Source organism: Podarcis melisellensis, assembly GCF_964234715.1.
Source record: "Podarcis melisellensis genome assembly, chromosome: 7".
NCBI classification, from domain to species: domain Eukaryota; kingdom Metazoa; phylum Chordata; class Lepidosauria; order Squamata; family Lacertidae; genus Podarcis; species Podarcis melisellensis.
The window spans coordinates 40170623-40184121 of NC_138539.1; the positions used below are offsets into that span (position 1 = coordinate 40170623).

A 13499-nucleotide genomic window follows, 5' to 3' on the forward strand; every position below is an offset into this window, starting at 1 on the left:
TAAGACGGAAAACAGGAAAAAAAAAATGAAGAAAAACAGCAGTAAGCAAAGAGACAGTTCTACCCAAAATAATGTGTTCAAAACCAAGTAAATCTTTACTTGGTGTCCAAAAGAATAATAATGTGGGCCAATCTGTGAAAAGAGTTTCAGAGTTGTAGCACTAGCAGGAAAGTTTCTGTTCTATGAACAGAAATGTACTTGCAACCCAACCAGCAGAAGGAACATTAGAACTATCCTATGAAGGTCTCAGCAATCTGCTGATGTTAATATTTTAGCATAAAATGCCATACTCACCAACCTTGCTTATTTTTTAAAAATGCAATATTTTTATCATTTATACTAATGAAAAGCCTTTAATAAACTTACAGTAATGAATATACACATTTCTATCCTATTCTTCTAGTTTCCATGTACAACTCAGGGTGATCACTCTTTATTTCTCATCTATGAGCAGCAACTTTATTCATTTATTGGTACAAATCACATAGTATAAAACATGAAAAGGAAGGGGAAATGAAAGAACCAGTGAACAGAGTTTTGGATGTACTGCAGACTGTGCCTTTACAGACGTGGTACTTTTACCCATTGTGAAAGTTCATGATACACATTCATAGAATCTTGCTATCATATTCATAGACTCATTGAATATATGAGTCAAATCGTTGAATTCGAAGGGACCACAAGGGTCATCTAGTCCAACCCCCTGCAATGCAGGAGGCCAGTCCATGCCTGAGCACACCGGGGGTGGGGGTGGAGAGAGAGCAGGGCCGTCTTTAGCATATACGCCGCTGGGGTGCAAAGATCCACCCAGCGCCCCCAAATTTAGTTTAGCCACCCCCAAATTTTTTAGAGGGTCAAACTCAAAGTTGTTGACCTTTTTGGGGGGAGGAAAATCGCTCACCTGTAACAACAACGCAGCAGAAATAACTGCTTTTGTTTCCTGACTCGTTGGAAATATTTGATGCTATGGAGTAACAGAGTGACGGGGGAGGGGGACAGGGACTTTTGAGAGGGACCCGGTATACAGTAGGTATACATTTGATGTGCCCCCCCAATACATCTGGCACTCCCTAGAATTTGGCGCCGGGGTGCCCCGCAGCCCTTGCACCCCCGGGTAAAGACAGGGGGAGAGAGGGGGGGAAGAAACCTGCACTTAAGAACAGGACTATAGTATGTGACTAAAGTTGCATATAGTTTGGCCCTTAGTACCATCTTGTAAGGAAGAAATAGCACACTTATTATGATTTTAGGTAGGAATACTTAATTATTAATGATGTGTTTATACCACTTAAGACACATCATCCCTATGTGATTTACACAAGATGTTAACATTGCAATATAAAAATTTCCACAAAATAATGCAATAAAACATTCAATACATAAATCAATAAAAATGATTGCTGTTTGCACCTTATATGCTATTATTTTATCCTATCTGAGATTGGAATGAGAAAGAACTGTGTGAGTTGGGAATGAGATCCCAACTGTATGAACTCAAAGCCTGGATAATCTATTTGTCCCTATTTTTTGATTTGGTAACTGGGAGAATTAGGCAAGGCATATCCATTTGTTATGCAGAGGATACACTGAAATACACACACATCCAGATTTAAAGATGAGCATACATACTTGTTCTTTTGAAATTAAACTGAGCATTCCCTGTTCAGATTGCTTCCTAGTCTAAAAGCTCATCATCAGAGTGAAGCTGATTCAATGACTGCTGGAGTCCCAGCTTCTCTTCCAACTGGAAAGTTATCAGATCTTTTCTGGTGATTATCCCAACAACCTGGTTCTGCAAATCAACAACTGTCAGGTGCCGAAGGCCCAGAGACCGAAATATGATGTATGTGCGTTGCAGTGAGAAATGGGCTTGAACCGACACTGCAGATTTGTTTATGTAGGGCTCCTGCAAGATAAAGTAAAGGACACATTAAGAGAAAACAGGTGTAACCTTATCATATCTTAACTCCCAAATGAAAGAAGAGCACAATGCAGTGGTCGTTGTTGTTTTATCTCATTTGTACATTCAAATTATTTCTTTTTTTAAAAACATGGTATAATAGTGGTTTCATTTTTCACTAGAATTTCACATTGATACAGGAATGTACACAGGGAAGGGCAGTTAAAGCTAAACTCCAGTGGTACGTTCAAGAGTTCTACGTGGCTTTGATAGGCATGTGGCAGTTTGTTAAACCAAATACGTTTTATAGTGAGGTTTTGTTACATTGCTCTTAATGACATCCTACAGCATTCCACAGCAGACACTTGCAGAAAGAAAGAACGAAAGAACAAAAAGGGAAAATAAAATTAATCTATTTCTAAGAAGGCAATTGTAAATATCACTCTGGCTCTCAGAATACAAGCTAGTTTGGCTGAAGAACTAGCCACCAGTTTTGCTACAAGCAAAGCAAAGAGTCACTGCACATAGGGCAGCCTTTCTCAACCTGTGGGTCCCCAGATGTTGTTGAACTACAACTCCCATCACCCCTAACTAGCAAGACCAGAGCTCAGGGATGATGGGAGTTGTAGTCCAACAACATCTGGGGACCCACAGGCTGAGAACCGCTGACATAGGGTGTTCTTCTTACATGAAGATGGGTTCCATAAAGCAGAGTCAGGGTTTCACACATAAAGCTACGGAGATTATTTCTGTGTAGGAAAAGTTAGATGCACAGCACAAGTGTATTTTGCCACAACCATGCCAGTCAGGAAGCTGATGTGCAGAGAGGTGATCTCATGATCAAGGAAGCATCAGGTATGAAGTGGCCTTGAGGTTAAATCCACTGTTTCTACATTTACTGAATTGTCACAGCAGAAAGTTTAATGCAGATGGACAATTCCTAAAACTAACAACAAACACCCCAAGTCAAGAAACATTCTCACTTGGTGACAATCACTCACATTTTTATAGTTCCAGGGCTAGATTGCTGCAAAACACTCTTGCTTGGGTTTCCCTGACAACTGTTCAGAAGCTTCAACTCATGTTGATGGTTGCCCCTGATGAATTGCTCCACTGGAAATGTACACAGCACTGCTCAATGTATCTGAATACTGATTCTGGATGGTCCTCAAGACACAAACTGGAAAGCCCTCTGCCAGAAAGCCCCCAACCACTTGGATCCAACATACCTACCATCTCCCACCTCTCTTATATCACAACCACAAGGTTAACCAAAATCACCTTAATGAGGTTGCTGTGTGTGTGCCATAGGTAGGAGACAATGCCTGTAGAAAGGCATAAGGGAGTCCTTAGGTTGTCCTCCAGCTACTGATAAATAAAATATTGTCATTCACAGACAACACAGTGCTGCTGCTATTCTTCTAGTCACTTTATGAGGGATCCAAACAAAGCTGCCTCTCATTTTGGCTTTCCAACACAGCAGTGAAATATGAAAATATATATGGGAATACAGAGACAGGAAAATAAGCTTTTTCCTTGTGCTGTTTGAGAGCAGGGAAAACTCAAGAGCTTCACTATACATTGTGTCTTTGCAATTCCATAGGAGTCAAACACTGACATTTAAATGATTTGTTCCATTAACACTGGATCTTTTCGCCAATCTGGAACATGTTTTAATCGCAAACCCCCTTGAAATGGTTGCCTTTGTTGTATTTTCTTGTTGGCTCATCGTATCGACATCTGTTATGTTTATATAATATGAATTAAAACTCAGGAATGCTGTTTGTACTCGGCTACTTTTGTTGAGAGTGTAGCGTCCCGGGATTGGCAGTGTTTATGTAAATCAGTGTAGCTGACAGAGCCGTCATAAACAGAAGAGAAAATATAACAAACACATTGTTCATGGAGGAAATGTTTGTTTTCAGAGCTGGCTCCGCTCTTACCAGATTGATGAAGCGTTGCTGATACTGAGGGTCCGTAGTGTAGCGACCCAACAACATGGTCATCCGTTGCTGATTAGGCAGTTTTTCAACTCTGATCTGCAATAGACAAGATGCATCACTATTATTTTGTGCAGTGCAGTGCAATGCAATGCAACCAGGTGTAATTTCTAGCATGGAAACCTATTAGCACAGAAAAATTCACTGAAGTTCTTTACCCTATGGGACAAAGGTCCTGGGAGGGGGGGAGACATCTAAATCCAGCAGGTCAAGGTGATGGTTTCTGTACATGCTGTAGTGCAAGGTGAGAGCATATAGAGCTTCCCTACCCTGGGAGGGTAGCCCATCTAGGAGAAGGAAAACTCTGATCTTAAACCTCTGCTGCCTTGTGGATCTTTGGAAGAAGTAAAGACTAAGGAGTAAACCCTACTCAAATATGGAGTGGATTCCTTAAGATGGAGGATGGCACCCTGCGTGCCTCCTTCCAGCAACTCCTGCAGCCAAACTAGTGCTAACTGTATTGCTCTGCTTTCCTTTGGACCACATCAGTGACACCAAGAGGGGGTGGGGTCTTGTTGTAGAAGCAACCCAGGACCTCCATACACATTGGCCAGGCTTGCACCCCAGGGAAGTCACTTTGGGGCTGCTAATGCAGCAGTTTGACTTAAAGAAGCATACTCCCTATTCCGTGTGTGTGTGTAAGATAAATAAAAGGGCATTTATTACCTTCTGATAGGAAAGAAGAGGTGCACAAGATTCAGAGTCTTCTGTAGTCTCCTTTTCAAAGACGGCTTCATTTTCCAATAGCACACAGAGCTCAAGCCTAGTTTCATGAAGAATACATTTATCAGCAGACCAAATGACCACTCCAAAATAGCTATGAGACCAAGATTATTTTTTTATCCAGAATTTTTCATCTGTGTTGTTCCTCTGGGCATTAGCCTTCATGATGGCTCAATTCTGTACTCCCAGTGAACATTCAAATAAACATCAGACAGGGGATGAGCTCATACAACTATTAGCAACTAACAGTAGTGTTACACCATAGTCTTCCATACTGCCGGGCCAAAATTCACAGGTAAGAACCAAATCCCTATTATTTTGTGTTCTCTACTTCCCTAAAAGGAGAGGAAGTTCAAAAGTTGCACTACCACTAGGTTTAGTTTCCTTCGGGGCACTAGAGACTTACAGTTTCTTTGGAACATATGACTAACAAAGTCAGAGGCAGTTGGTTGGCCTACAGTGAATGTGATAGGCTGGATTAGGTGGACTTTCAGTCTGATCTAGCTAAGTTCTTATGCTTACAGCATGTATGTATGGCAAACTGAACACCTCTATAGTTTTAAATTGAATGGTATATAACACAATCAATTCAGTTTGCCACACAAAAGCGATATCTTCATTAGAATTATTGTTGTTTTTTTAATGACAGCTGGTCATACCACCTACTGCTCATATGACCTACTGACACCCTACATAACTTCCATTGGCTTAGGATTTGTTATTTGCTCTTCTTTTTCTATTGATTAAATGTGACCATTCAATTTTGTTGTAAGTTCATATGGCAAAAGAAATAGTTATACTTGATAGAAGGAAGAAAAAGAAAGTTTGAGCAATCTTCTCTTAAAAATATTATCTGCAGCTCTCACACAGCTTTCCTTTATCTATGGTATATAAATTATTATACATCCATCTTGCATCATGTTTTGTATTAAATCAAGATATTATGGTTTAAACAGCAGCTGTACTCGAAACCATATATATCTGCAACCTGATTCAATTTTCAAATAGCTGTTATTATGGGTCTGTTTGAAAGAAATTGCCTCACAGAGAAACAGAATTGGTTTAACAGATATATCAAATGATACCTTGCAGAAGACTTGACATGCAATCTAAACACAAGCTGAGCAAGGTTGTATTCAGTTACTCTCTAGTTCATTCAAGTGGAGGTTTAATAGGTAATAGGCATTTTGTTAATGTAAACAGCAGGAGCCAATGCAAAATTATTATCTGGTTGTAAATGTGCAAAGAGCATTATGATATTTATCCTCGTACAAATCCCGCGAGATAGCCCATTACAATGCCAGTTTTACATTTGGAATCTTAGCCATTGGCCTCTTCCCATTTGGCCATCTGAAATCTCATTTATATCTACCATTCAATTCTGTTATGAGTTGACTTTTTCTAGACACTGTTAAATTTCATTAAAACTATGAGCCTAAAAAGAGTGACAGCTGTTTCATGTTCACACATTAGACAACTTTTTCAGTACAGACATACATGAGCCATTTACAGACATTAGATGCAAGTAGAATGAACATATTCATGTTGGATGAATGGGTGTTACATTGCCAACCCCTGACCTATGCATCTTTGTTTGACATGAACAGAGCCTGAAAACAGCCTACACGCCCACCCTTACACATATATGAGCTCACTACTGATATTCAGAAAAATGTGTATCAGTTGTGGATGGGCTATTGCAATATTGCTCCCCTCACATTTGAGCAGTCTTTAAACCCAGATCAGGTGTCACTAAAAGGCTCCCATGAGGCTGACTGCTCTAACTTATCCCGGACACAAGTCAATAATTCTACCTAACTTGACTTTGTTCCTACACCAGTTGAGGTTCATGTAAAGAGCCAGTAGAGTACAGCTTGCTATGCTATCAAAGCCACTGTAAAAGGGATCATGTAAGTGGAGGTCAGTGTGGGACACCATTCAGGCTAGATGCAAAGGAAGCTTCGGAGTTAGGGTGTTTCAAAGGCAGTTAATGGAAATATGGCGTGTGTTCAATATATCTATCAATTCCAACAGAAAGCCTTTGTGGCACTGTGCAAACTAACAAATCTATTATGGCATAAGCATTCACTGACTCATATCCAGGAAAGCTTATGCCACAATAAATGTGTTAGTCTTTAAGATGCCATGAAGACTTCATTGTTTTTGCTGCCGCAGACTCACACAGTTACCCTTCTGGAAACTATCCATGCCACTCTGTTTTCCTCTTCAGGCAATAAAGGGTTTAGGAATTCCCCAAGCATGAACATGCTTTATCTGGTATTCTTAAATAATAGCTCTGAACTGAACTGTGCTCCATACTCTGCTTCATAACATAAGAGCATAAGAACAGTTTGTTGTATCAGGCCAATGGGCCATTTAGTCCAGCCTCCTGTTCTCATGGTGGCTACCCAATGCCGGTTAGATGACAGCAAAAATGACCTGAGCACAGCAACACTGCCCACCTATGATTCTCAGCAACTGGTATTCAAAGGTCTATTGCCTCTGTTAGCAGAGGAAGAACATAGCAATAGCTGTGATGTAACAAACCATTGTAGTTACGTATTGTATGTGTGCCCTAACAAAAGCTGCCCTACTTCAAACATTTTCACACCTGAAGCAAAAACTCCAAACAGGGCCCCTTTGACCACTGTACAATGCTCAGAGAGATGGAGTCCGCATGCAAGAAAATGACACCTTCTCTGGAATTTGCTGCCTGAAATGTTAGTAAGGATGGCTGCTGGAAGCTTATAAAAAGCTGTGCTGTCAGGTGGATTACATACATATGGTGCCAATTTCTGTGCATCTGCTGTTCCAAAGAGAATTATTTCACCTACTTTATTGAAAGGCAATTGAAGATTAGATATCTGATCACCATAAAAAGCTATAAGAAACAAAAACAGCAATAATGGTGTTTTGCCAAAAATGAAAATCACCCTGTTTTAGTTGTGACCTGGAGTTTGTTATTTTCCTAAAACAAGCCCATACTAGCTGTGTTTCTTAGGAGTAAAACAAATGTCCCATTTAGTACAATGCAAAAGAAAAGGAACATTTGTTTGCCACCCGAGTCTAGCTGGTAAGTTTGATCATATTCCAAATTATTCAGCTTTGGCCTGAAATAAACCAGCAGGGAATCACATAGGAGCTAGGCTTTGAGAAATGAAAGAAAAATCCGGATAATGAAAAAGGCACATGGACACGCAATACGTCTATGCTGCAAGTACGATGAAGGAAAGTTTTGGAACACCACTAATGAAAAACAATCCAAGGCTATTAAACTTGCCACATTCAAGAGAAAAATGAGCACCCATTATTTCACTTGGACTTGCAGAAGTCATGCTTCAGAAGTATAACAAGATCATTCTTTGATGTTGCACATATCCTTCCTATCACATCATCAAGTCTCTAAAACAGCAGCCCAAGCATGTTTCTTGCACTATATTTTGGGCTTAACAGGAAGTTCTAGAGATCAGACGGTGAACTGGCAATTGTTACTCTGCTCTTTATTTATTTAGAAAGGAAGAAACCTCTTTAGGAAAGAACCTCTTTTCAAAGGTAGCCTGGCAAGGCCTTAGAGCATTTTTAATTTATGATATTAGCTATGAAACAGGCATCATAAAGACACACATTTAAGATTGCCCATTTGTACCCAAAGCTCCCACATTAGATACTATTCATTCCTGAGCACTATGCTAAAGCTATCAGAATGGGAAAGGTCTTGTATCCCACCCTTGCGCAAAAAATTCTTTCTCTGTGGATATAGAAAATTCTACACATTGGGGAACTGGCAGACATATTATTATTATTATTATTATTATTATTATTATTATTATTATCCCTGACAAAATAGTTACAAAATGCACTCAATGTAGATTAAGCAATTGTTGTGGGGGTACATTCTAATAGAAGAAGAAGAAGAAGAAGAAGAAGAAGAAGAAGAAGAAGAAGAAGAAGAAGAAGAAGAAGAAGAAGAAGAAGTCCAAGCAATTATATTATGGGTGAGATAATCAAGACATCACATTTCATCCTGCATTTTACTGTCTACATCTGACTTTACAGAAATGTGTCTAAAAATATGGGTATACAGTGGTACCTCTGGTTACGAATTTAATTCGGACCAGAGGTCTGTTCTTAAGCTGAAACCATTCTTATCCTGAGGCACGCTTTCGCTAATGGGGCCTCCAGTGCGTGATTTCCGTTCGCATCCTGGGGCAAAGTTCGCAACCAGGAGCAGCTACTTCCAGGTTAGTGGAGCTCGTAACCAGAAGAGTGCATAACCAGAGGTACCACTGTACATCCAATGGAGAACGAAATTGAAGGGAGTCAGACAGATTTTCTTGTGCAGAAGGTTCCACAAGCAGAAAAGTGTTATTTGTATGGACATACATGCTGTTGCACAATTATTTCACAAGTCGACCTGTTGTGATGGATTCTTCTGTTGCCCAACATTTATAAATGGACCTCTGTTAGCACAAGAGACATTGCACCCATAGACTGAAAGCACCAAATACAATCCTGTGAGTGGCAAAATTATACAACTTGATTATAAATATATTTCCAAGAACAGTAACTGACTCCATGCAGCTACAACTTATTCAACCAGAATATGCTGCAAAGCCAATTGATGTGATTAGTCTAATTCAGGGGTGGCCAACTCCCAAGAGACTGATCTACTCACAGAGTTAAAAACTGGCAGTGACTACCCCCTTTTGTGGGGTTCAGGTCAAAGTTGTTGAGCTTCTTTTAGGGAGGAGGAAAGCTGCGTTTTTGGGGGGTGCAGGAAAAAAATGCTTAGCTTTTTTTAGGGGAGCCAAACTTGTTGAACTTCTTTGGGTGGCACAGTGGTTTGAACCACTGAGCTTCTTGGGCTTGCCAATCAGAAGGCTGGCAGTTCAAATCCCCATGACGGGGTGAGCTCCCGTTGCTCCATCCTAGCTCCTATCAACCTAGCAGTTCGAAAGCACACCAAAAATGTAAGTAGATAAATAGGTACCACTCTGGTGGGAAGGTAAACGGCGTTTTCATGCGCTGCTCTGGTTTCACCAGAAGCAACTTACTCATGCTGGCTACATGACCTGGAAAAACTGTCTGCGGACAAACACCAGCTCCCTCAACCTGTAAAGCAAGATGAGCGCCACAATCCCAGAGTTGTCTGCGCTGCGACTGGACTTAACTGTCAGGGTCCTTTACCTTTTTTAGTGATCTACCAGTGATCTACCACAGATGTCCAGTGATCTACCAGTAGATCACGATCTACCTGTTGGAAGTGCCTGGTCTTATTCAATGAGGTTTACATTTGACAGAGTAGAGAAAGACAACGAGGCAGCCTTCAAACTGAGTTCCCGGACAATGCAATGGCTGCATTAAGTTTTCCCTGCTTTCCTGCTTCCTGCTCCACAACTCTCAAGACCCCAGACCCTCTAATAAGGGATAGAATTTTCAGCCAAAGATACTCCCTTTTCTTCAATACTCTATAGCTGCTGCTGGAGCTACATTATTTAGCACTGCACCCAAGGAAGAATAGAAACATGTAGAACTATTATATGGGGGGTGGGGAGCAAAGTTATCTTTATTTTTATTCATCTGATGTCATTCTACTCCAGCCTTCCTCCTTTTTGGAGCACAGGGTGGAGTCACATAATAAATCATTCCATTGGGCACAAAACAAAAACACAAAATTACCCTGTAATAAAGAAAATGCAGCATTCTTGCATTCATTTATATTTTTTTCAAAAAACACATCAACAGTGATCCTTCCTCTGGGTGGAGTACAAATTAGAAAGGGTGCAAACAAGTCCAAGATTATGACAATGTGGTTAAATGGTAGTCAACAAAAACCATAAAAGGCAGAAAGAAATATTTTTACAACTAAGCAACTGGTGTAAACTGGAGTGAAGGAGAACATACACTCTGACAAAGCCAGTGTAAATTGATAGTAAAACAAGTGAAGAAGGAATCCAAACAACCAATAACTGAATAAATGAAATAAAATATAAAAATGCATTTAAATACATCCAAAGCAAAACCTAGCCACGAGGTATCAGTGAAATTGCTAGATGATAAAGGTAGTAAGTTTTGTAAAAAAAAAAAAAATTGCTCTTTCAAAGTACACTTTCAACCTTTCCATGTCACTTTTGTTCTTGCTGGGTGATCAGAAATAGAAATGTTTAAGAGGATTTTAATTGCTGTGCCTGGTTATGAGACTGAACAAAATTCCCTGAAGAGGTTCTTGCATCTCTTTTTCCAATATGTGGTATTGTAAAAAAAAAAAAATGTTTATAATGAACCTAGCTAACTTTCAATTGCAGATGACTCCATCACATACTTGCACTATAGGACAAATATATGATCAGTCTTTCCATACATATTAACATTCCCATCATGACCATATTTGAATCTAGCTGTTAACATCATATACTTACCTCAAAGCCACCCACAGGCTGCAGCTTGGCTACATATGTTTTTCATTTGCCTTTCAGAATTATAATTCACACACTACATCACTCCAGTTCATTCTGAAAGAGCTTTGTACACCTGCACAGCTATTTGTGCAACAAAGCAAACCCTTTACTTTTTAAACAATGTGAAATGATGGCATTCTTCGGCACAGACATTTTACACTATGCTCCAGACAGCTGCCTTAGAGTGATCTAGAAAAAACTGCACAAAGAAAAAAGAACTACCAGTATATAGGAATTATTCATGTATAGACTAAGAGATTATTTACATTTAGATACAGTGGTACCTTGGGTTACATACACTTCAGGTTACAGATGCTTCAGGTTACAGACTCCGCTAACCCAGAAATAGTACCTCGGGTTAAGAACTTTGCTTCAGGATGAGAACAGACATCGTGCTCCGGCGGCGTGGCAGCAGCAGGAGGCCCCATTAGCTAAAGTGGTGCTTCAGGTTAAGAACAAACCTCCAGAGCGAATTAAGTACGTAACCAGAGGTACCCCTGTACTGCTATTTAAATTATAATCTTATAACTTCCCAACATTATCATCTTTGTAGACTGCATATGTTCATGTTCAGCGAGGTCAGATTACAATATAGGGTTGGAAGCTACACATCGTGTATCACGTCAGACATTTTTCCATTCCCATTTGCTCTGTTTCAAATTCCCTATTGTGCCTTACTACATGTTTAGCAGCAGCGATTTATGGAAGAATGTCAGCGCTACTGTGTTCAGTTATTTACTGCAGTTTTAACAGCGCTATGATAAAGGGCAGCATGTGACTTAGTGATACTCAGAGTATACCCACTGAAATTAATGGGTTTAAGTTAGTCATTATTTTAATGGATCTTCTCTGACTATGACATAATCAGATGCCACCCTCAATAAATCATATATACACTCTGCTTTCAGGCAGTAATTCGTACTTGCCTCATCATCTCATAGGCTCAGGAGGGAGCAAAGTTCCAAAGGCAAACTGAGATAAAATGTTCAACGTTTTGGTATTGCACCAGTCTAGGTGTTTGGCCTTGATTTTCTGGACAGTTTGTAACAATCCAGAGTTCTTATTTAAGAAATACAGAGTGTCTCATGTTGTTTATTCGAGTCTCACAAAATTTATCCCATGGCTCTCATTCATTTGGTTTAATCCTGGACATTTCAGGAGAGGTGATACTTCTGAGGACTGGGTTTCTCAAAGAAGGAGCTAAGAGATGGTGGGAAACAACCAGACAACAACAACTAAGCAAAAAAATGATTGTCAGCTAAAAATGTTGTGCTGTCCTTGGTGCTAAAAGCCCATGGTCTAAAAGACAGACAGAAGCCTATTCATATATCTGGTAGACATGGATGCCAAACAAGAACACACAGGTTAGACCCATTCCCTGTATACCAACAAACACACCGACCACATTCCTGATGCTGCAGGTTCAGTGACATTCTATGGAGATGAGAATCCTGGACAGTCAGTATTCCCACCCTTATGGAATAGCCCTACATACATACATCTGTACCCATACTGGCTCTCTACCAAATATGCAGCAGAAGTGAGTCATGGCTAGCACATGGCCTCCAAGGGTAAGGACTATCCTACATGTTCTGACCTACACACACACACTTCATGTGTTTATTCAGCCACCAAACACCTAAGTATGGGAAGATAAACTTAAATATGCTCTGAATAAATCACAAATGGAACAAAATATTCAGTTAAAAAAGTACCCCATTTACTGTATTAAGCACTCTTCCTAGAAAACAACTATTTTTTATTATGCTAATCTTGGGAAAATGTAGCCTCTTACAAAGTTTATTTCTCAGAGTTTTCTTTCAAAGCCGCAAAGAAGAAAGATTTGAAAACTGCACTGGACATTTTCTTTTGAGCAGGATGGTCATCTGTTTGTTTTTTATCTGAATATTTTTATTTTTATTTGTACTTTGATCAGATTTTCAGTAGGGAACCTTTTGCATACAAGCACTAACGCCATTTCACCATATTTAGTTGATCAGATTGAGTTTTCATTAATCACTTAAATTTGCATATGAATGGGAAAAATTAGTTCTGAAGGTGGAGGAGGAACTGGATAGTGACCCTCAACTGATCTATAGAAGATACTGTTCCTGTGACTATTGCTTATACACCTGACGGGTAAATCTGCATTCCTGTCACTTAAGTGGCTTTCTACATGATCAATAAAAGTAAGCCCTTAGTCTTTGCATGATAAACCCTTTCAATGAGAACAGTATAATATCCTGTCAGTATGTGTAAAGGATAGGAACAGCCTTCTTGTGAAAAGAAAGAATTATTTTATTTTAAACATAGATTAAATAGTGCTCCTTGCTCCTCTAAAAACAGTAATAGATATATGCTCTAGCATAGTGGAAGGTAAATGTTTGAAAAATATGTGCGTGTACACACACATGCACT

General features: G+C 39.6%; 1 protein-coding gene across 1 annotated transcript in view; it reads right to left on the minus strand.

Moving 5' to 3' along the window:
* Positions 1-1144: 1144 nt before the first annotated feature.
* Positions 1145-13499, minus strand: part of LOC309374595 (chloride channel protein C-like) — a 67579-nt gene continuing 55224 nt past the window's right edge. Inside the window, exons 14-16 of the mRNA XM_081919658.1 lie at positions 4567-4663; positions 3844-3939; positions 1145-1906 (exon numbers count right to left, since the gene is read on the minus strand). Coding sequence (XP_081775784.1) covers positions 1676-1906; positions 3844-3939; positions 4567-4663 — 424 coding nt within the window. The 3' untranslated portion in view covers positions 1145-1675. The remainder of the gene's footprint in view (positions 1907-3843; positions 3940-4566; positions 4664-13499) is intronic.